The sequence below is a fragment of the Chiloscyllium plagiosum genome, unplaced genomic scaffold, assembly GCF_037043375.1.
Source record: "Chiloscyllium plagiosum isolate Xiang-an unplaced genomic scaffold, Cpla_swu_hap1 HiC_scaffold_31, whole genome shotgun sequence".
NCBI lineage: Eukaryota > Metazoa > Chordata > Chondrichthyes > Orectolobiformes > Hemiscylliidae > Chiloscyllium > Chiloscyllium plagiosum.
Genome location: NW_028270169.1, coordinates 13,917,520 through 13,941,586, shown reverse-complemented (window position 1 = coordinate 13,941,586; position 24,067 = coordinate 13,917,520). Strand labels below are relative to the sequence as shown.

At 45.5% G+C, this 24,067-nt stretch overlaps 1 protein-coding gene across 19 annotated transcripts in view; it reads left to right on the top strand.

The window, feature by feature from the left end:
* The first annotated feature begins 721 nt into the window (after positions 1-721).
* The window catches only part of msi2b (musashi RNA-binding protein 2b), a 591,732-nt gene continuing 568,386 nt past the window's right edge, over positions 722-24,067 (top strand). For 12 of the 19 annotated variants that reach the window (XM_043718227.2, XM_087977258.1, XM_043718231.2 and 9 more), the window contains exons 1-5: positions 723-864; positions 1,197-1,237; positions 1,661-1,742; positions 2,162-2,246; positions 6,226-6,267. In XM_043718227.2, coding sequence (XP_043574162.1) covers positions 803-864; positions 1,197-1,237; positions 1,661-1,742; positions 2,162-2,246; positions 6,226-6,267 — 312 coding nt within the window. In that variant the 5' untranslated portion in view covers positions 723-802. Of the gene's footprint in view, positions 865-1,196; positions 1,238-1,660; positions 1,743-2,161; positions 2,247-6,225; positions 6,268-24,067 lie in introns of all 19 variants that reach the window. The other 7 variants (XM_087977259.1, XM_043718238.2, XM_043718232.2 and 4 more) reach the window with 3 other exon arrangements.

The window sequence follows — 24,067 nt, the reverse complement described above, 5'->3', positions numbered from 1 at the left end:
TGGATGTAGCGGGCGTTAAGAATAATGGACGGGCAGCATTAACCAATGGAAGGGCGAACCGGCTGCAGCCAATGGGACGGCAGCATTGTGGGGAGGCGGGTGTTGTACATGACAGACTGGCGATATTGACGAATGATATGGGGAATCATCATGTCAGCCAATGGGAATTGGCAACGTCGCAGCGAGTGGGCGTTGCGGTATGATGGACCTGCAGCACGTCCAGTGAGAACGGGCTTTGCGGGCGGGAGCCATTTGGCAATGATGGACGTGAGGCATAAACCAATAGTAGGGGGGGCGGCGGCGGCAGCAACCAATGGAGAGTGGCGGAGGGCGGAGGCGGGTGTGGATGATGATTGACCGGTACCTAGCGGCCAATGGCAAGGGGGAGGGCCGCATGCGGGGCCAATGGGAGCGGGTGGAGCGGGAAAGGGGCGGGGATCCTGTCTGACGGACGTGCGTCGCCGTCCAATGGGAGCCGGCCGAACGCAGGGGGCGGGGATAGAGTTGGATACAGGGATTGTATGGAGGAGGGGGCGGGGCTCCGGCTCAGGGCCCGCCCACGTGGGGGGCTCAGGCGGCGGCGGCGGTAGCGGGCGCTCGGACTGAGCTGATCCCCACGTGTGACAGGTTCAGTGCCGGCTGCCAGTCGCTCCTCTCAGCTTTCGGGGGTTTCTTTTACTGTTTTTATTGTTTCAAAAAAAAAAATCGGGGTTGGGGGTGGGTTGGGGTAGAGTGAGTTTGTGTGAGTGAGTGAGTGAGTGAGTGAGTGTGAGAGTGGTTCATTTTTATAGTTGCCAGAGATATGGAGGCAGACGGTAACCAAGCCACCTCTGGCAGTCCAAACGACTCTCAGCATGACCCAGGGTATGTTCTGATCTGACTTTCTCTTTTTTTTTCCTTTCGCTGCTCTCTTTCTTTCTTCTCCCTTTCTCCGTCCCGTGTTCCCCCCCCCCCTCCTCTTTCTCTTCCTTTTTCTCCCTCACTCTCTTTTTTTTTTCTTTCTGCACCTAGTTTTGTTTCAACTGCACTCAGTGAAATGGTCAGGTTCTCCTCCCCTCCCCAAGCACCTTCCCCCTCTCTCTCTCTCTCCCTCCTTTCTCTCTCTCTCTCTCTCTCTCTTCCTATTTAAGCTGCAAGTTACACGTCAAAATGGCCGATCTGACATCTGTGCTTACTTCTGTTGTGTTTTCCTCCAGTAAAATGTTTATCGGCGGTCTCAGCTGGCAAACCTCACCAGGTAAGAGAGCCCGGGCAAGAAAGTATTTCTTTGCTCTGCTCACAGCGCTTTTGTATGTGCGTCTGTGTACAGATATATCAGTATAACCTTGCAAAGAGAGAGGGGGGGTGGGTGCTGTAGGAATGGAAGGAGGAGGTGTTGTGGGATTCAGTGAGCGATCGCTCTCTTTTAGTTGCAGTTTTACAAGGTTGCTTTTTGACTGCGGCCGGGTTATTGTACAGCTAACATCATGGAGTTCCAGTTTTGGTCCTGCCCACGACCCCTACGCTCAGTGATTGTTTTTTAAGTCTGCATGTTTTTTTAAAAAAAGCTGCCCAGTGCCAGGCACACTAACCTGCTTTTTTTTCTCTCCCCCCTCTCTCTCTCTTTCTCTCTCTCTCTTTTTTGTTTTGCCCCTCTTGTCCTTCCAATTCATTCTCACAGATAGCCTTAGGGACTATTTTAGCAAATTTGGCGAAATCAGGGAATGTATGGTGATGCGAGATCCGACCACGAAACGATCCAGGTAAGATCGTCAATTGACTGCTTTAAAAAAAATACATTTTTTTTTATTCTTGGAAAGCACTTCAGATTTTAAAATAAGTTTGATTTCGACCGCCGCCCCAATTCTTTTTCTTTTGATTCTAATTGTGACAGTGTCTCCAACGAGAAGTCCCTGAGCTTATTTTTTGACATTGTGCTGAGGGTTTGGAGGTGATACTTTGTGTATATATGCGTTGTAATTTTTTTTCTCTCGCTACATTTGTAGCCCGTCCCCCTCTCTTTCTCTCTTTCTTTCTTTCTCTCTCTCTCTGCCTCTTTCTCTTCCACACATTTTGGGTCTTTGTTCAATCGGTGCGACTATTTTGACACTTGTGTTTGATTTCCTCTTCCCTGTTGCTCGTTATTTACTCATCATCATTTTGTTTCTTTGTGTCATTTCAGAGGCTTCGGTTTCGTTACGTTTACCGATCCTGCAAGTGTAGATAAAGTATTAGCTCAACCCCATCACGAATTAGATTCCAAGACGGTATGTTTGTGTGTTTCTGTATTGATTTCCCTCAGTGTGAAACTGTAACAAACTGTTTTCCCCCACCCCCCCAGGTCATTTAATACCTGCTGTCTCTCTGAAATAAAAATAAAACAAAAAAACTCAATATAACGCCCAAGTGTTTAAAAAATCTATTTCGCTGCAACTTTAAGTCCCCCTTTCTAAGGGAGATAAAATAAAATTGCTACCCTCCTGGTACAGCTTCACTGTCAGTTACATAAATTGACAATCAAACCACCTAGTGGCCGATTAAATTGCTAGTTAAATGGAAGTCTTGCAATTAAATTCTAATCGCTTTTCCAAGCGGTGAGCTCAGGATGAAACGCAAGTGGGAGACGGTAAGGTTTGATTTTATGCATCCCCCCCCCCCCCTTTTCTGTTTAAAGAACAGCCTCTCTCCCCATTGTAAACAAAAAGGATTAAAAAAGCGACTGCCATAACTTGAGGTAGAAAGTTTATTAAAACTCAAGAGTGGTAGCGCATAAGCTGAGTTTTGCTGTAAATCGCATGAATGGGTTTCTTGTTGATCATTCTGTGTATCTTGTGTCTGAGCATCTGTTTGTAGCGTTCTATATACCCTTTCGACTTTGTTTTAACGTTCAGGGCATGAATTCGATCTATTCCCCACGGCAGAAGCTGTTGTTTACGGTTGCATTAAGGCATTATTTAGGTAATGACAACTCCATCAGAACTAGTATGTTTTCTGTTTTAGTGACTTCTAGAAGACTGTAGTTAGTACATATATATTTTCTTTAAAATCCACTTTACTTAGAGCTAACTAACTCATTTATCTTTAGTATTAAAATGCCTAGTTTATAAATATGTGCAACATAATGGTTTTAGCCAGTGCTAATTTTTCTGTAGTTTTTTTTAATTGAATGACATGGGAAACTAGTCATGGTTAGATAATCCAGTTTGAGTTCAGAGTTCTTGTACACTTTTCCCCTCATCCCCTCCGACAAATGAAAATTCTTTTGGGTGTGAAACTGGTTTCTCAGGCAACTTGCAATGACACTGGGTGAGATCATTAAAATTCTCACTCTCTCTTCACTCTGGCTGACAGACCAGATTAGACATCCTTGAAGCACACAAGGTATTAGAGTGCACTAAGGAGGTTACTTAATGTTGCGAACATTGAAGAGGATAGAAGAGGTTAACTCCAAAGCTAACAGTGACTTTGGGTTTGGGACTTCTCATGGGAATAATTTAGTGAAATCTATCTGGAACTGTTATTAACCTGTTTTAAACACTAGAAGGTGCAAAATCATAGATATGTGTCTTTTGCTAAAATCCTGCAAAATAAACGGAACATAAATTTGCATCGTTTTCCTTCCTGGCCTTAACCTATGCCCCAGACATGAGGATTGCTTCCCCTCTCCTTCTGAGTTTTATTTTCTTTTGTTGATGTTTTTGTCCACCAGCCAATTATTTTGCTATTTGCTGTGAGATTTGAAGTTTGTCAATATGTTGGGGTCGGCTTTGTCCTGTTGTGGAAATAGTTTTGCAAATGTGTTTTGATTGCTGTCCTGAGTAAGTTTGGACAGATTTAAAGTGGGTTTCAGGGTGGTCATTCTGTGTTGTGGTTTTTATCGCTGGACGTGAGGCGTTGGCTGTGGGGTTATAATGGATGTTGAGACATCACACTGGTATTGATAAGCACACGATACTGCCTGATGCTGTTAACATAAGTGTAAGGGGTGAATGTTGCAGGCACCTAGTGCTGGCCAGATTCAGGGCAGAATGCAAGACCATTACTTATTGTGGCTGGTACGGGCTTTGTCTGTGTGTGGTTTCACAGATTTGTTCTGGGATATTGCAACTCCTTTCTCATGCAACAGGGTTGCTTTTAAAATGGCTGGAGAGATGATTCCGTCTGGTAGTGCCATTTCCCGCACTGATGCTCCTGTCCGAAAGTGATTCTGCCTTCAGCTGTAGGTGGCAGTTTGCATTTTTCTCTCTCTTCACCCCCCACCCACAGCACACACAGATGTACACCCGTACAGTTTGCCATTTTCCCCCAGGGTTTAAAGTGGAAGTGAATAAGTGAAGCAGGAGCAATCTGGGGCAGAAGAGGATGTTTTACTGAAGTGCTGCTACATGTTCCCACTGGGTTTGAACACAACCTATGCAGGGGCTGCCACCAGGTGGACAGCTCTGAAGGTCTTGTCTTTGCCCCCTATCCCCAGAATCCCAGTTTTTCATTTGGACCCCTGTAGCCTTTCACAACTTGCACTTGACCAAGCTCCATGGAGGATCCAATCTTAAGAATCTTCAAAATCTCTGTCACCATGACTGCATCCCTACATATCCTTTCAGGAGAAGGCTGCTGGATTGTGATCTGGTTTGACCAGCTGGGTACTGGATTTCATCTCCCTGCAGGCCCCTCTCCAATCTGAGGCCATTTGGCACCTACCCTCTGTGCCAGGGCTTTTTCATGCTCTGGGCTGTCCGAGCCGACAAGCAGGGCTGTCGTTCTGTCTGGGCTGTGAGGAGGAATCTCTCTCTCTGTTCTACTTCTGTCTTTCTAGCCTTGCTGTTCAGTCACCTCGCTGACCAAGGACGCCTCAAGTGAGCATAGTCGGTGTGATGTTGATCCCCGTGACTTTTCCTTTTCAATGATATTCACCTGGAACGCTGATGTTGGCCCCAGTACCTGACGTTTGTGACACAGTGGCAGAACTGATGGTCCCGTCGGTCCAGGTGCCTACTCGAATCTAGTCCAGTGTGGGTTAGTGACGTCAAAAAGAAAGGTCCCATTTCCCTGTGCTTCATCTCCTGTTGTGGAATGGGGAGGGTGTCACCTGGAGTTACCTAGTTATGTGTAATGGAGCTTCTTAACTGTTGGGAGTAGGGTGGAAATTGAGAGGTTAGATGGATTTGCACCCCAATCATGTCTTGGCCTACAGCTGGGAAGGATGGTGATCTGAGTACGAGTTGCTGGGGTTGGGTAGTTACCGTGTCTGGTTGTTGGACACTCAAACTTGGTGGTTCAGGAAAGTTTGCGCTCGCTTGTCTTGTCTTGACTGTGCAGAGCCAGCATGGTGTTGAAAAAGGTTTCGGTGGACTGGGGAGAATTGCTAGGAGTCCCCCTGGTGACAATTAACAAGTGATCCCTTGCTGGAAGTGTGTTTTAATGAGTGACTTGAGATCCCCGCCAGTACAACAACCCCCCTCAATCACCCCTATGGTAGGCTGAGTCACTGGGTTAGCAGTTGGAGAAGGACTCTGCAAATAAATCCCAACTTGGAGTTGACATCTTGAAGGTGGATTGTGTGTACTGAAGATTTGCACTAGAACCCTGTTTGCAGCTCAGGTGTACACACTGAGGGAGCTGATTCAGGATTTCGGTTTTGTTTTTAAAAGGTGCACCTTACCTTGCACAACTGTGCTAATTCCTATTTGCTCTAGATTAAGAAATAAGTGCATCCCCTCCCTCCTCTTGACTCTAGTTCTGTTTCATTCTCGATCTGACCTCGCATGATTATGCCAACCTTGTGTTCGGAGGTGTGTTAGCTATGTGAATGGATGGGACACTGACAGCCCTGGATCCAGTCATCTCCCAGACCGTGCAACCATAGAGATATCTACAACATTCTGTAGATGTGTGAAAACATACGTGGGCTACAGTGACCACATAAAGGTCGAGCTGTGACAACCAAGAGGGTGAAAAATAACTATATAGTTTCTTGATTAGTAATCCTTTAAGAATTGCTTTGCAGCAGTAGCAAGTATAAATAATCCCTAAGAGCACAGCTCATGTCTTTAAAACAGGTTTAAAAAAAAAAGGTACACAACATTAAATGGTGATCAGTCCCTTGCAATTCTTGGACCTGACCTGAGAAACTTTCTGCTGTGATTCATTGCCTGAGAAACATGGTGTTGGTTTTAAATGGCCTGGGGTGGGGATGCACCCGATGATTTTTTTTTTCTTTAACCCTTTTCTGATTTGCTTCGACAGATTGACCCTAAGGTTGCATTCCCCCGAAGAGCACAACCCAAGGTAAGTAGGAGGATTATTGTTGTCATTTGTGTTCTCCCAGACACGGTGAGGGATTTTTTGAGGCAAGTGCTCTGGGAGGGGGTCAGGAAGAAAGATATGTTGATTGTGAGTTGTTAATAAACCTTTAAGCCTGTGTGCATTGTTTCTTTGACGTTCTGAGCTACGGTAGTGGGAGCGTTTGTTACTGTGCTATTTTGCACTTTGCAATTGCAGTCGAATCCAGTTCTTGAGGCTTTTTTTGCGATGTTACAAGTGGAGCGAGGCTTTTATTTATTTGTTGTTGTGATTTATTATGTGGCTTTTTGAAGAGTAGAAGGCAGCATTCTGTTTGACCTTGCTGGAACACGAAGACGGCAGATGGGTTAACAGTAGATGTTGAGGTTTGATTAGCACAGAGGCTCAGACTGGGGGGCTGTATGGAGGGGAAAGATGCTGTGTAACAAGAAGTGTGTTGTGTGTTGAGTGGGGGGCCGTCTTGTGAAAATGGAGATGGCAAGACGCAGCCTGAAACCCTCCAGTGCCCTCTGACCTTTAGATTGAGAGGGTCAACATGTGGAGTTGCTTAATGTTGCTTTGAATGTAGGCTGACAGGATGTGAATGGGCCAAAAGCAAATTATGTAAATTGTCTTGGAGTCTGATTGCATTAACGCTCTGTGACTCTGGTAGCCTGGAATGATCTGGTGTGCTTTTCAGGGAAGCCTGTGTTAGCTCTGTATGCCTTTCTTTATTTGTGAATGTCTTTATAAGCCAGATTTCCTCCTGGCTACTGGACGAAAAAACTCAAACAGCCTGACCTGTGGATGACCACTGAGAAGGACTTGTATTTGTTATAGCACCAAGGTGTTTAGGTGTAAGTTGCCAGAGCTGGTTACAGTGAGTGACAGCATCTGTCTTGCCCACGCCACCTCTGGGGACTGAAAGAGGCGCTGCTCCCTTTTGTGTGTCAGTGTGGCACGTGGTCATTCTTCACCAGAGCAGCAGAATCACACACTAATGTAAACCAGGAAGCCGATTGCAGTGGGGGTGGGGGTGGGGGTGGGGGTGGGGGTGGCCCTACCTGTAAAATAGACTCGTTTAACTTCTGCAATTTGCTCACCATCCAGGCTTCTCTGAGGCAGCTTCTCACTCCATCGCCAGTATTTCTGGAAATCACATCTTTTCTTTTATTTAATGGAACATTTTCACAATAGTAACCTACCACTGAACATAATGGGATGGTAATGAAAAGAAAAAAATATCGCACTCAATAGTCCTTGTGTGAATAGCACTAAAATTATATTAAAATAAGGATGGTCTGAACTGTGACAGAGCTTAATGCACATGGTGCTTAACACAAGGTGTAACACTGTCTGGTGTTTAGAATGGTCTGTATATAAACCTACATTCGGCACTTTGATGAAGAATTGATTGGCCTAAGATTTAAAAGCGCAGTTTTTGAGAGAGGGTGTTGAGCTCAGTGAAACTGCCCTCGTCATTTGGGCTTGGCAGATGACAGGCGCACGTTCTTTTTCTGCTGCCCAGTTTCATTTGCCATTTCCAGCAGTTTTGTAGTATTTTTATAACTGGCTTTGTGTTTGCTCATTGGGATCCGCCATGGGGAATGTAAAAATGAGAAGTGGGGCAATGTAATGTCACTTCTCGAGGAGTAGCCTCAGATGGAAGGTCTGCTTCAAGTTGCAACTGTGTCTGTTTGTTTGTGGAGGTTCACTCTGGTCTCAGCTCATATACAGATTATTGGTGATTTTAGCATGAAGTAAACTCTGTCTCTTTTAAAGAAATATTCTGCCACAATTGAACAAGCTGTTATTGATGACCTGCAGCCAAGCAGGGGTGCAGCCTGGCTGACGGCACTCTGTGTCTGATTGCTGCCCTCTCCCTGCTCTCGTGGGGAGAGGTCAGCATTGCAGGATGTGCGGAAGTCAGGACGTTGGCCCTCAGGGCTCTGACAACCAGCATTTCCGCTGCCCGTGGACTGGAGCGTGCCCGGGCTGTCATAATGTTTCTGGTACTGTGTCGTCAGGGAAAACAGCCCTGAAGTCACCTTGCACACCTTGTAGGTTGGTTGGTGCACAGCAGGATCTCATAACTGGGTTCCCACTGCGACCTCATCCTTGAGTTGCCAGAACTTGAGATCTGCGGCAGATTCAGCGACGCCTGTGAAATCTATTGTACACCCTCGATATGAGACCGTCAAAGGCATGTTCTGCTTGCTTTCAGTTTGACTTGCATTACAAAGGCACGAGCAGAGGCCAGCAGTTGTCAACTCTGACTTTTTTTGATTCAAAGCCTAGTGGGGATCCTTGGTTCTGAGAATAGACTTTCCTGTTTTGCTCCCTCGGGTCTGAGCCTGGATATGTTCAGTGCATGTGTAGTTAGTCTTTGACTGTAGTCCTTAGTATTCAGTGTTGTCTGCACTTCTCAGAGTGCTACATTTAGCAGTAGCCCCCACTGGAACTAACATGTAGAACTCCTCGTTGACAGCAGTTGAAATGTACAGGTTTTTTGTGCGTGGGGGGAGTCATAGTGTGAAGCAGTTGGCATTTGGAAAATTGCTGGTTAATGCACCGAATCACTGGTCAATAAATTAAACATTCTCCATTTGAGGTATTGCTGTACTTTGATTAGGACAACTTTGGGTCTTTTTTAGTTTTTGGAAGTGCGGAGAGGGGTTGTAGATTTGTATTAAAAGTCAAATCGGTCCCGGGAGTATGGGATTGCTGGCACTGTGCGATTACACACAGGTGTTCACTGAGAGACTGCACATAGCTGTGACCGCCTTCACCCCTGCTTAAATCAGGCCCTGCTCACTCAGGTACATTTATATGTGATTTGCAAGCTGAAATTTCTTTGACAACTGCGGCCTCTTTTAAGTCCTGCTTATTAATCAGCAACGAAACACCGCTTCCCAATGCCTTACCAGACCTCCGCCTTCTACAACTGCATTTAATTTAGATCTGCCTTGAAGTCCCTTTCTTTTTATGCGTGCGTGTGTATGTATTTTAAAAAGGCTGTCGAGAAAAGCTTTTAAAATAAGCAGGGGTGACCTAGACGCATAAATCAGCCCGTGCAATAAAAGGCACTGCATGGAGCAGAGAGGCACTGGAGACAGCTCTAGTGTGAGAGAGTGTCTGTCTCTGTGTGTGAGAGAGAGTGTGGCTGAGTCTGTGTATAGAGATGGGGAGCAAAAGGATAGCAGGGAAGGGGGGTGAGGTGGGGTTCTAATGTTGTCTGTTGTTCAGCCGAATCCTCCTCAGTTTCCCACAGCTATTATATGCAATGAAGCCAGCCTGCTTGAACAATGAGCCAGAACTAGGGCCCCGTGACTAAGTGCTGGGAGAAAACGAAATTTTAAATGACATGAGGTTACCAGAACGCTTTTGTAAACATGCTCTTGGGTTGGTTTTTTTTAAAAGCTGTAATAAGACCCCTTTTCCCGGTTTCTTATCATTTCCATCTTGCTGTTTCACTGAGCACCTTACTCTGCCTCTCTTTCTCAAAGATTCCAATCAGGGTTTTCAGCTTTTTTTTCTCACTTTGTTCCTGCTGGGAGTGTGTTGATTAGTGTGATTTAAAAAAAATACTGTGGATTTGAGTCTGTTTACCTGCGTTTGTGGCTCAGCATTTCCCTTCCCCATTACCACTTAACCCCCCCTGCCCAGTTCCCCCGCACAGCTCTTGCTGAATGACCACCAACCTTCTTAGATTAGCTCTTCCTTAATTTGTGTTTTCCCGGAATTCCACCACAGTGATGGATACAGGGATCCAGTTGTATATAATGGGAGGCACTGTCGCTGTGTTAGAGTGGGCATTGCCTGTATTGTTTTCCTCCTGACCCCCTCTGAGTGGTCAGTGCATCAAAGTGAAACAGCAGAGTTTTGTTGCTTTCCTGCACAGTTTCAGTGCTGCTGACTAATCTGGTCACGCTTGTACTAATGTGATGTATTTAGCCAATTTAAAAAAAAAAATCCAAGTAACAACAACACAAAAACATTAATCATCACGTTAAAATGAGGTTGCAGAGGAAATGTAACTCCCCAGGTGTATTCCCTAATAGCATTGCTGTTGAAATCCAGAGGTTCAGCAGTGGGAAGACTGACCTCCATACGCAAATGGAATAGTTGCTGATGGTAGAATCGCAGTGAGGCATTATGAACTTTTGAGATTTTTTTTCTTTTAAAACCACCTAGTGCTAAGATTATAAATAATGTCCTTCTAAACATGGGTTGTATATTTGGAGGGCACATTGGATATAACTGTAGGACAGAGCACTTAGAGGTCTGTCTCTATCATGTATGGTGGCAATTGGAGCAACTTGAAGTCAGTCAATAAAACAGGAGAAGTATTGGCACGGCATTAAAGTGAATTGGATTAAATGTGATTTCTTTTACCTATAAAGGACTTGTGTCGATATGCTAACTAGGACTAAATGTCTTGGCTGCATCATACACCAGTCTGAAGATAGACCCCTCTCTGCCTGTCTTTCCTTTTTCCCCTTTTGCACTCTCCTTTCTTTTATTGTCTTTCTCTGTCCCGTTGTTTCTTTTTTCTCTATCTATCTTGCTCGCTCTTGCTCTCTCATTCTTTTTTTTCCCTCATCCCTCGAAGGTGATTCCAGCCACTGCACTTGCCCTCTCCAGATTAGACAAGTTGTGAGCAAGTTAGATCTGTCTCTCTCTCTCTCTGTCTCTCTCTCTCTCTGTCTCTCTCTCTCTCTGTCTCTCTCTCTCTCTCTGTCTCTCTCTCTCTCTCTCTGTCTCTCTCTCTCTCTCTCTCTCTCTCTGTCTCTGTCTCTCTCTCTCTCTCTCTCTCTGTCTCTGTCTCTCTCTGTCTCTGTCTCTCTCTCTCTGTCTCTGTCTCTCTCTCTCTGTCTCTCTCTCTCTCTCTCTGTCTCTCTCTCTCTCTCTCTGTCTCTCTCTCTCTCTCTCTCTCTCTCTCTCTCTCTCTCTCTCTCTGTCTCTCTGTCTCTCTGTCTCTCTCTCTCTCTGTCTCTCTCTCTCTCTCTCTGTGTCTCTCTCTCTCTCTCTCTCTGTCTCTCTCTCTCTCTCTCTGTCTCTCTCTCTCTCTGTCTCTCTCTCTCAAATATTTTGGGTTTAAGCACATCACCTTCAAGTGGTGGTTGGTTGCTTGTTGCTTTCTTGCTGCTATTGCCTTGTGGAGTGCAGTTCGTGACATGAGCATCATCCAGCCATTGTGTTCCTCTTGAAGGTACATCTCTCCTGCTCTCTCATTACCCCTTAATCCAGTATTTTGAATTGGTTATTCAGTCTCTGAGATCACAGCACATATGTCTTAGCACCCAGTGAGTAGGAACACTGAGGCTGGCAGAAGGCACAAAGCAGCGTGGGGACTCATGTGAGTGGTGCCCAGAAGTGCTAAGCCAGAGAAGGCACATGCCATTACCGGGTAATACCAAGGTAGACTGTGGTGATGCTCAAAAGGTCAGATAGAAGAGTCATTGAATCCCTACAGTGTGAAAGCAGGCCTTTCAGTTCATTGAGTCCACATCGACCCTCCAAAGAGTCACCCACAACCCTCGTCATCCTTTCCTTGTAACCTTACATTTCTCACGGCCAACCTGCACGTCTTTGCACTGTGGGAGGAAACCCACACAGATGTGAGGAGAATGTGCAAACTGCACCCAGTTGCCCGAGGGTGGAATCGAACCCAGGTCTCTGGTGTTGTGAGGCAACAGTGCTAACCACTAAGCCATCTTGATCCAAATGTTCCCTGGATTCTGATTGGTGAAGATCTGGAGGAGGCATGGAAGCTTTAATAGGAGGAGGTGAGCCAAGCAGTGACCGGAACACATAGGAGGGCCAGTGGGGGGAGGGCTGGCAGTGGGCAAAAGGTGAATTTACGTCTTAACTGGCCTGCTCTTCCTGAGAAGGGAATTTTACTTCCGGGGAAGTCAAAAGTCCGTACAGATTTCTTCCCACATTTTAGTATCATCCTGAGTTTTGGATGTTGTTGCATGATTGAGAAATGATCCCAGCGCTCATTTGCCAGGATTGTAACCTGTGATTGATTTAAAGGGCACGCTAATTTGAATTTAATTGTGCTTATGCAGAACCAATTTTGTCAAACTTTCCAGTTTTCCATTTAGTGTGCGTTTTTCTGCTAACGCTTGGATTCTCAGGAGTTTTCATGAGTGTATGTCACCATCTGTGATGTGGCCCATGCAGAGGAAGTACCCAGGGAAACCACCATGGGCGAGCTGGTTTGGGATTTTGCTATTTATTTGTGTGCCCTCTGTCCTGCCCAATCCTGTCACTGTTTTGTGCCAGTGAGACTCCCAGTAATATCCACATGTCGCCAGTTCAGTAGAGGGATGCAAGGTGTGTGTGTCTGCACAAGGGCTATCATCTGGCTGGCATCTGTTCTGGCTGTAGACAGATGTGAATGCCTCCTTCCCTCTGGATAGGAAGTTGTAAACATAGCTCCCCATTCCCGAGGCAGGTTTGTGGATTCCTGACGTAATTGCAATGTTTCAATGGATGCGCGTTGCAGCTGCCTACCTCAGGAGATCAGTGACCAAGATGTTCAACTTCTGCCAAGGTGCCTCTTCCATGGCCCAGCAGGTTTGGGGTGGGTGGGGATGGGGGTTGGTGAATAAGCAGATGGCCTCTGCCCTTCAGGATGCTTGTGGTTGCCGTTCAGTACAGGGCCAGTAAGTCCATTGACTGTGCTGGTGAGATTGTGGCCTGGAATTTGGCTTCACATTCTTATTGGTAGGCCGACCTGTGGCCATGTTCGCACAGACATCGCGTGCAGCATTACTGCTGCTTCAGTCGTCATTAGAGGGGACCAGGGGTGGGCTGTTCCATTGGTTCCTCATCAACGTATGGCTACTCCATTGCTCATTCCACTGACTTACCAAAGGCATCCAACCTTCACCTTGAACAGCAGCAAGTTTTTTTTTGTCTTGTTATTCTGATGCTCCCTTTCAGTTGTCTTTAAATTTGTCATGTGTGCGATTTTTAGCTCCTGTGACTAGTGCGTTCATTCAGTTGCTCTCTCATCTCAGAAGGTTCTGGGGTCAAGTCCTGTTTCTAAGACTTGAGCACAAAATTCTAGCCTGACACTTCATTGCAATACGGAGGGAGTGCTGCACTGTCGGAATAGTGCTATTTTTCCAAAGAGATATTAAACTGAGGCCCAATCTGGTTCCTAGGACAGATATAATATCCTGTGACATGATGTAAAGGATGGGGAGTTCTGCTCAGACTCCTGGCTAGTTTTAATCCTCTTGATCAACAACATCAGAACAGTTAATCTGGACTTGTCACACTGTTGTTCTGGGAGTTTACTCTGTGCGAAAATGGCTTGTCGCACTTTGGGCAAAGTATCTAGTTGAAAGGACATTCTGAAGTTGTGAAAGGTTTTATACAAATGCAGCTGTTTTATGTGCACGTGTTCGAATGTGTGCGGCAAACTATAATTATGCTAATGAGTAAGCCTTAGCTTTCTTGCATTTGGCTTCACGTAATGCTTATTTCATTCTTTCAGACATAAGTTTGCGTCTGTCGTGAAAGTTCCTTGCTCTGCAATTTGAAAAGAAATTGAAGGGCTCTATTTCACTGGGACTGAATTTGTCAATTCTTCCTGGCTTAATCCACACGGTTTTTGTCATTAAGGAAGAAAAAGCGACACGTAATAAAAGGGCACTGACTGCAACAGGTGGTGCTGCATCTCGGGGGAAACCATTAACTGCGTATTAAGCAGACTCATTGACTTAATCCGAAAGGAGTCTTTCAAAGTTGTTGAGCCTGAGTAATTTGGTGAGGTAAATAGGACGATGAGTAGCTCCGTTGGTATGTAGACATGTTTCTCATGTGTCCAGAGTCTGCCGCATATGTTACACTGACATGCCCATACCCTGTGCACTCGTGCTAATGGTTTGCATAATGACAGTGTGATCTCTGTGTGGTCAGGTGTGCTCAGGCGAAGCTCCCTCTGCTCATATCTCACAGCAGAGAGGATCGCAAGATCTGTAGTATTGGAATGGACTGCCTCAGACTAGAGTCAGTGCACTGTCTGCCACATTAATTGCCAGCCCAGCTGTATCACGTGAGTTTTACACTATGAAGTGGTGGACAAAACACTGAAACTGTAGCTGCAGAAGGGTCAAGGATTTGATGACATACAACAGGGTGCTAGGCTGACCCTTTCAACTCTCACTTGGATGTGTTGGACTTGCTTTCTCTGTAGTCTATGTTGAGAACAATTTTGAAAATACTTATTCTCTTGTGTTGAATCCCTTTTCTGGTTTCAGGATTGCCTGTTCTGAAGAGAGGTCATGAAAGTTGATTTAAGCTTTAAAATCTGTGATGTTATGGAGACCAGTTGTTTATTCCTGGTGGACAGTTGTTTCCGTCCATTACACCCATTCCCCTTCCTGAAAGTGCTTATTGGAAACTGTGTGACTCATAGTGGACAACATTGCTTTCACACTTAGAAAAATGGTCCCTTTCTGTTGTGACATCTAGTTGTTGTTTAGTGGGATGGTGGGAGGAATTTGGCAAAAGTCAATTCTGAAGAAAGGTTACTAGACCTGCAGTATTAACTCTGCTTTCTCCCCACTCAGACCTACTGAGTTTTTCCAGCAATTTCTGTTTTTGTTTGATTTCCAGCATCCGCAGTTCTTTCAGATTTGTTTCTGGCAAAAGTCGGTAGTGAGGCAAATTATTCACCTTGCCAGCCAGTGAGCAGTGGAAGTGATGAGTTAGGTGACATGAATACGAGTCAAAGTTGGATAAATGACCCTTATCCAAAGAGTAACTGTACAGGGGGAATACATGAGCAGAGCAGGCTGTTAAAATAGACATTTGCGCATGGAGAGATGTAGGGATGGCCTAAAGAAAAGTGGTGCTGAAAATGTGTTGCTGGAAAAGCGCAGCAGGTCAAGCAGCATCCAAGGAACAGGAGAATCGACGCTTTGGGCATAAGCCCTTCTTCAGGAAGTGGGCCCTATTGAGCTGAACCCTCACCCCCCAGTTTTATTTTGGTATCTGTGTGTATTGAGCACTGTGGAGACAACCTGTTTCTTAAATCTTCAAAATGCTAACTTTAAATGATTATCTGCATGGTCACCTTTTCTGTCATCTGACCTGTTTATCTGGTTTTCAACAACTTACCTTTCTTTGTCTTAGCTGCACTGATTTCTGCATCCACTTTTATAGACCACCTGAAGTATTTTGGCTACATCATCCGCCCCACTGATTCTGTTGCTAGTTTTCTCTTATTTCCAAACTCCTGACTAGGGGAATGTGGCCGAACTCTGAGTGCTCTTTACCTCCTTCCCTCAAGTGATTGTGACTTTTGTTTTTTGTGAACATCAACTGGCAATTCACCCACGTTATTGTCTGCTCCTCTGCTTCCCCACTCCCCTTCCATCCCCACCAAGAGGAGCTGCGTGGTGTAGCGTTATTCGGGATGTTTTCAATGCACTTCCCAGCCAATCTGGTGTTTGAGGAAACATGGGTACCTTGTTGGATTGGTGACAGATGGTGGATGCACAGCAGGATTCCACAAATAAGTGTGACAGTTTCTTTAGATTTGTTTCTCTGTATATTTTTTTTTGCATGTGGGATGTGGGCAACGTTGGCGAGGTCAGTGTCTGTTGCCGCTGACATGAGTGACTTGTTGAGTCATTTCACAGGACAGCGAAGAGACAACCACATTGCTATGGGGCTGGAGTCACGTGTAGGGAGACCAGGTAAAGTCGGCTGATTTCCTCCCCTAAAGGTAAACAGGGTGGGTCTTTACAACAGCCAATAATTGCACAGTCACGTCTGCCAAGGTTAGCTTCTAATTTTACATTTTCCTTATTAAATGAATTTGGATGCATCAGAAGGTGGGATTCGAACTGGTGTCTCCTTAGCTTTGGCCCCTGTGTTACTCCTCTAGTGTTGTTACCATGACTTTGTTGTCTCAGCCTACAGTAATGTTTTTGTAGTGATATGTACCGATCGGGAGATGCCCCAGCAACTCGTTATAGTACTTGGGATCTGAGGACTGGGACTGAGACCTGTCCTGGCCTGGGCATCTGTAAAACTTATTTGAATAGAGTAAGAGGCCACTAGGGAAGCAGCAAGCTGCCCGTTAATGACTGCATGTTGTGTCAAAGTTTGGTCGCTATGCCCTTCCGAAGCCAAACTAAAATGAGTAAGGAATGGGGAGGCAGAGGCTTAGTGGTAATGTCACTGGGCTAGTAACCTAGAAACCCGGGCTGATATTCTGAGGAGCTAGTTTCGACTCCCACAAGCTGGTGGGAATTTGCATTGAGTACAAGATTGGGCCTGATGGTGACCAAGTAACCCCTGCTGGTTGTCACAAAAACTCATCTGGATCACCGATACCCTCGAAGGAAGGAAATCTGCCGTCCTTGCCTGGTCTGGTCCAGACGAGGAGCAGTATGGCTCATTCTTCACAGCCCTCTGTGTTTGGGATAGCTAGTAAGTACTGGCCCAGCCAACGACGCCCACATCCCACAGAGAGTGGCAGCACACTACTCTGCCTGATCCTGGTCTCTGTGTCTGCTGGACAGCAGTGAAATGCTGATGGCGTGATCTTTTGAGAAAGTGGTGAGGCAGCTTGGTTGGAGCTGCGCAGTAACAGGGCCATTGCAGCAACCCAACGTCCAGATGGTGGTCATACTAATGAGTCTGAGCTCTCTCAAATTGGCTGCCCTCTGCTTTCTTTCCAGAATAGATATGGTGGGGGGGGGGGGGGTATTGACAATAGGTCTACATTTTGGTTGCTTTTTGGGTTACTTTTTTCAAATAAAGAACTTACAATTGAGTACAATTTTTTTTTCCCTTGAACCATTTCTTGCTTCTGCTGTCGCAGTCTCTTCAATTGTCTTTTTTTCCCCTCTTCTTGCGCAGCTGCAAAGTTTATCAGCCTCACTGTGTGATCTCATGGGGCTAGCATTGTTACCAACTCTACTTTTGATTGAGACAGGCTGCCACTTGGAGTGCTGTGATTGTGCTCTTTGTGACACAGTCTTGGGCTGCATCTCCTACGCTGCATATAGAGTCTTTAATAGCACTTTCCGGAGATGCAGAATCATGCAGACTCCCTGTTGTGCAGGGTTTTGTGCTCCTGCCTGATTACTGTTGAGTGCTGCTTTTACCTGGAAAGGTGTATAACTTTGTTTAAATAGGTAGGGCGTAAGTTTGAAGATAGAAGGGAGAAGTTTAAAGGAGATCACAACGTCGCTATGGTGCAGAAGCAGGTCGTTTGACCCATTGAGATCACACTGCCCAGACCTCCACCTCCATCCCCCATCCTATCCCTTTAACCCTGAATTTCCCATGGCCAATCCACCTAACCTGCACACCTTTGGACTGTGGGAGGAAACCCATGTAGGCACGATGACAGTGTGCAAACCCCTTAGAGTCTCCTGAGGGAATCTAACCTGGGTCCCTGGTGCTGTCAGGTAGCAGTGCTAACCACTGAACCATGCTGTGCAAAGCGAGTTATTTTTATACAGTGTAGCTGGTGCCTGGAATGTGCAGCCATGGAAGATGGTAGAAGCAAAATGGTCGCAGAGTTTGAGGCATTCGGACAGACACGTGACCAGGTGGGGCAGAGAGGGATATGGATCGTGCAGGCAAATGGAATTAGTGTAGAGCGGTGTCATAGTCGGCATGGACATGGTGGGTTGAAGGGCCTGGTTTGTACTGTACTGTTTTCTATATAATGTGATGTGGTCTTCAGGATTAAACCCCCACCCCAGATGGTTTGGTTTGAAGGAGCTAAAGTAGTGACGTTGCAAGGATGGCCGTTTGTATAGATGGGGCATCTAAGTCCATGTCTTATTGGTTTAAAAGGAGGAATGGAAATTCTTTGCAGTTTGAGGAGAGAGCTGTATCTGCTCAAATGTTTGAGCATGTCTGGAAGGGGAGAGTCTATTCACCTGCCCCATCTAGATTGGCTACAATTTGCAAGATTGAAATCAGTCAGATTTAATAATAAAATATCATCTGATATGCAGCAAAGATGGGTTGGGGGAGTGGGACGGGGGTGTTGCTGAACAAAGAGACTGAGGAGTGCAGTTTCATAGTTTGTTGAAGCTGGAGTAGCGGGTAGATAGGATAGTGAAGATGGCATTTGGTATGCTTACCTTTATTGGTTAGTGCATTGAGTGTAAGAGTTGGGAAGTTGTGTTGTGGCTGTACAGGACATTGTTAGGCCACTTTTGGAATACTGTGTGCAATTCTGGTCTCTCCGCTGTAGGAAGAACGTTGTGAAACTTGAAAGGGTTCAGACAAGATTTACAAGGATGTTGCCAGGGTGGAGGGTTTGAGCGAACTCCCTACAGACAGTCACCTAAGTCGGGGCTATTTTCCCCGGAGCGTCGGAGGCTGAGGGGTGACCTTATAGAGGCTTATAAAATTAAGAGAGGCATGGATAGGGTAAATAGACAAAGTCTTTCCCTGGGGTCGGGGAGTCCAGAACCAAAGGCCATAGGATTAGGGTGAGAGGGGAAAGATATAAAAAGGACCTAAGGGGCAACCTTTTCACGCAGAGGGTAGTACGTGTATGGAATGAGCTGCCAGAGGAAGTGGTGGAGGCTGGTACCATTACAGCATTTTAAAGGCATTTGGAGGGGTATATGAATAGGAAGGGTTTAGCAGGATATTGGCCAAGTGCTGGCAAATGGGAGTAGATTAGTTTACGATATCTGATTGGCATGGACGCATTGGGCCGAAGGGTCTGATTCAGTGTTGTGCAACTATGAATGAGGGCTGAGTTCTAGAGTAGTCACAACTGTGTGGAGTAGCAATATTCCCTCAAAGATCAGAAGGATCTACTACTGTTCTTACACTGAGAAAAATCTCACTGTATAATCGCCAGAGAGGAATGGGAAGAGTTCCTGTGAATGCAGTGACCATGCTTTAGACACTCCAATAAAGTGTTGTTGTACATAAAATAAATATAGCTATTAGTTTGTGTCCTTTGCAAGGAGTTAAGTCCACTCTGTTACCAGGGTGCAGCACAATGAAGGAGTGTTTTTGATGATCATGTTTGGATGCTAACATTATTCCTTTAGCCCTTGAGGACTCTTCTGCCTGACCTCCCATTTTAAAAAAAAATTATTTCCTCTCTCCCTGTGTTTGTTTTCTGAAGCTCCGGTATCATTTTAACCCTGAGTGTTTTTCAAGAGCTAGTAACCCTGGTTGCATGTATGACATCAATGTGTCACGTGCCCTGGGACAAGAGAGACCTATTAATCTTGAGAAAGTGTTTACTGCCATGTGCATCTGCCGCACTACGGAATCCAAGTCTCTGAAGGTAGCGTTGAGACCAGGTGTTGATGTGGACGTTGCATTGGCAAATGTTGTCTGCAAGGAGCAGCTTTAACCATTTCAGTACTGGATGTCACAGAACATAGAACATTACAGCGCAGTACAGGCTCTTCGGCCCTCGATGTTGCGCCATCCTGTCATACTAATCTGAAGCCCATCCCACCTACACTATTCCATGTACGTCCATTTGCCTGTCCAATGACGACTTAAATGCACTTAAACTTGGCAAATCTACTACCGATGCAGGCAAAGCATTCCATACCCTTACTACTCTGAGTAAAGAAACTACCTCTGACTTGGCTTGAATGCAGAGGCTAAGAATACTGCGGAGAAGTAAACCAAACGCCCCCTCCTCCCCCACCCTCACTTTTTAAAGTTGTGTCCCCTCGTGTTTGCCGTCCCCATACTTGGAAAAGGATCTCCCTGTCCACCCTATCTAACCCTCTGATTAATAGCCCCGGAGTCTATTAAGTCACCTCTCAACCTTCTCTCTAACGAGAACAGACTCAAGGCCCTCAGCCTTTCCTCGTAAGACATTCCTTCCATACCAGGCAACATCCTAGTAAATCTTCTCTGCTCCCTTTCCAAAGCTTCCACATCCTTCTTATAATGCGGTGACCAGAACTGTACACAATACTCCAAGTGTGGCCGTACCAGAGCTTTGTACAGCTGCAGCATAACCTCCTGGTTCCGGAACTCAATCCCTCTATTAATAAAGGCCAAAACACTGTATGCCTTCTTAACAACCCAGTCATTCTGGGTCCTTTCACTCTTGTCTCCTCCTGTGGAATTTCAATATGCAATGTCTGTTTTGTTTATTTTGTTTATTTTTTGATCCCTCCTCTCAAAGTTGGTTATTTTAATTCCAAACCTTTCCTGGACTGGTGCTCGCCAAAACCCCTCCTCCTTTGGTCTGCTGAAAACCAATGATAGAAACTGCTATCCAAAATGGCAGCAGGTAAACGAGACAAACAGTGGTCCTCCTTTGTTCAGTGTAGTTATATTCTCAACCTGGTCAATGCGACAGAGCGTTATGTTATGATTCTTTGACTAATATGTCTGATTGACGGATACAAATCGATTGGCCCTTTCTGGTTTTCAGCCCTCTTAGTTGAGTCAGTCCAGTGGCTAAACAGAGTCGAGAGTGTGGTGTTGGAAAAGCACAGCCGGTCAGGCAACATCTGAGGAGCAGAAGAATCGATCAGGAAACATCATCATCATTCATCAGGGAACATTACTGATGAAGCGCTTATGCCTAAAACATCAATTCTCCTGCTCCTCAGATGCTGCCTGACCGGCTGTGCTTTTCCAGCACCACACTCTTGACTCTGTTCTCCAGCATCTGCAGTCCTTGCTTTCTCACAGAGGCTAAACAGGCCAGGTAGTTCGTTTGTTCATTCATCATCAGTCCTGTGCAGATGTTGAGCGTTAGTGACTCCTGGCTACGTTCGGCATTCACTGTGAAGTGTAAGCTCCAGGAATGATTTGAGAACACATCCGTAGCAAGGTTAATGTGCAGATAAACTGAACGCACTGTATATTAACACTTGCTGTTCTTGTATCTGAATGATTAATTCATCCTTATTTGAGGAGAAGTGAGATGCATTCAAGGTACCTTTTTTAATCAACTTGTTCAGAGACATTGTGTCACACCTCTGGAGTAAGGTGAGGCTCCTTCAGAGGCTGGGATGTTACAACCTCAAAAAGAGCCCCTCGTGAGATGAATTCTACCATTAATAATGTTGCCCCAGCTGAGAGTGATCATAACACAAAATGGCAACTAAAATTGAGACTTCCTTGGACCATATTTGGTACTCCTTGACCATACTCGGGCAGGCACCAGTGGAGGGTTATTATGGAGAACATTGCAGTTGATCCAATAATATGACATAGCAAAGATGGTGTGGCTTGCAATAATTACAGTTTTGTATGGTCCTGATTGATGCATTATTCAAACTGGTTAATGATCAAGTTTAAACCTTGCCAGAATGCAGCTATTGTGATCTGTAGGGAATGATGAGTGTATTTTACGGAGGAAGTGTACAATGCAAATTAGTGGAAGATTTGCATTGGTTAAATCTGAAGATGTTTTGGACGCAAATGATTCTTTGTAATTCCTCTTTGATCGATTTTTGCAAAGCAGGGTAGTTTGGTTGATTTGTTAATGTTTCAAGCAGGAGAAAGAATGGAAGAGCTTGCATTTATATACCGCCTTTTATCACTTCCAGATGTCCCAGCATATTTGAGTGCTAATTACAAGAGATTGAGAGGAAGTTTGATAGAGATGTTTGAAGTTGTGAAGGATTTGGCTTGAATGCAGAGGCTAAGAATACTGCGGGGAAGTAAACCAAATGCCCCCTCCTCCCACCCCCGACCTGGGAGTGTGATGGAAGAATCCCCACTTGCCTGGATGAGACACTCCAGAAGCTTAACACCATCCAGGACAAAGCAGCCGCTTGATTGGCACTACATCCACAAGAATCTATTCCATCCATCACTAACGCTCAGTGCATATAATCTACAAGATGCGCTTCAGAAATTCACCAATGGTCCTCAGACAGCACCTTCCAAACCCATGACCACTTCCATCTAGAAGGACAAAGGCAGCAGATACATGGGAACACCACCAGGGCGGCCTCAGTGGTTAGCACTGGTGCCTCACAGCACCAGGGTCCCAAGTTCGATTCCAGCCTTGGGCGACTGTCTGTGTGGAGTTTGCACATTCTTCCCCCGTGTCTGCGTGGGTTTCCTCCGGGTGCTCCGGTTTCCTCCCACAGTCACAAAGATGTGCAGGTCAGAGAATTGGCCATGCTAAATTGCCCATAGTGTTCGGTGCGTTAGTCAGAGGGAAGTGGGCCTGAGTGCGTTACTCTTCGGAGGATCAGTGTGGACTGGTTAGTCCGAAGGGCCTGTTTCCACATTGTAGGGAATCTAATCTAATCTAACCACCATCTGTAAGTTCCCTTGCAAGCTTCTCACTATCCTGCTTTGGAAGTATATTGCCATTCCTTCTCTGTCGCTGGGTCAAAATCCTGAAATTCCCTCCCTAATGGCATTGTGTGTCAACCCACAGCAAATGGACTGCAGTGATTTAAGAAGGTAGCTCATCCCCACCTTCTTCAGGAACAGCTAGGACAGGCAATAGATGCTGGGCCCAGCCAGCAATACCACATCTCACAAAATGAATTTTAAAAAAAAGAGGGAGTCCCAGACTTATAAATGTCTGTCTGATTTACAAATGTGATCCTAGACTTGATTTTAAAACATAAACACCTAACATACAAATATTTCCAGTATTGGACAGCTGCTTTCCATTGTCCTGAATGGTGCTTCACCTTGCGTAGCAATTGACCTTTGCAAAAAAAAAACTCCAGAATGGAACCTCCTACCCACTGGAGACTTCCTCTAGTTATGTCTGCTAATCAGAGGGGACAAATCCAAAGTGGTTAACTGAAGGATTGCCTGATGTCTTGAGCCAAAACTGTTTATGCAACGTGGCTGACCGGGAATCTCTCTTGCTCTTGCTGCCTGCTGTTGGTGTGTGTTGGAGGGATTTGTGGCTGGTGGTCGGCCTTCTCGTCTGGTTGGGTCTGGCAGGGATACCTGATACCAAAGGGATTGGGATGGGTGATTAGATAACAGGTAATTGGGTGAGCACTTGACTGGGCATATATCTGTGGAGAACAAATAAATCCTGTTGGAGTTTTATGATGTGAGGTGGAGCAGAATTCTGCATAGAAGAATACATGCTTGGTCTCTGTCTATCCAGTAGTTAATCTCTGGTGACTTAACAAATTTGTTGGCCATGTTTATGTATATAACTTCCCAGGATCAAGTCCTATTCGGAACGTCCGGCTTAGAAGCAGGGATGCTACTGACTGCACCAAGGCCATTTTTAAAAGTTTTGCTGGAACAATAAATAAGGCAGCATCCAGAATGTGAGCCCTGTTAGGTGGGATATCTAGTGAGGACTTCTTGATTGGTGGCTGCAATGCTGATCGTTTGCAAGTTGCACAAAAATTGCAACAAAGATCCCACAGAGGGCCGTGGGATTATTTCCATCTCTATCTATGATATCTTTACTCGGGGAGTAGTAAGGGTATGGAATGCTTTGCCTGCAACGGTAGTAGATTCGTCAAGTTTAAGTGCATTTAAGTCGTCGTTGGACAAGCATATGGGCGTACATGGAATAGTGTAGGTTAGATGGGCTTCAGATTGATATGACAGGTCGGCGCAACATCGAGGGCCGAAGGGCCTGTACTGCGCTGTAATGTTCTATGTTATTTGAGGAATAAATGTTGACCTGGATACAGGGTGGAGCTTCCCTGTTGTAGTTTGAAATGGTTATTAGAATCGCTTTCCATCCCGTTGTGGGTATTAGGCATCCCTGCCAGACCCAACTAGATAAGAAGGTTGATTATCAGTTGCAAATCCTTCCAACACATGCCAATAGCAGGTAGTAAGAGTGAGAGATTCCTGGTCAGCT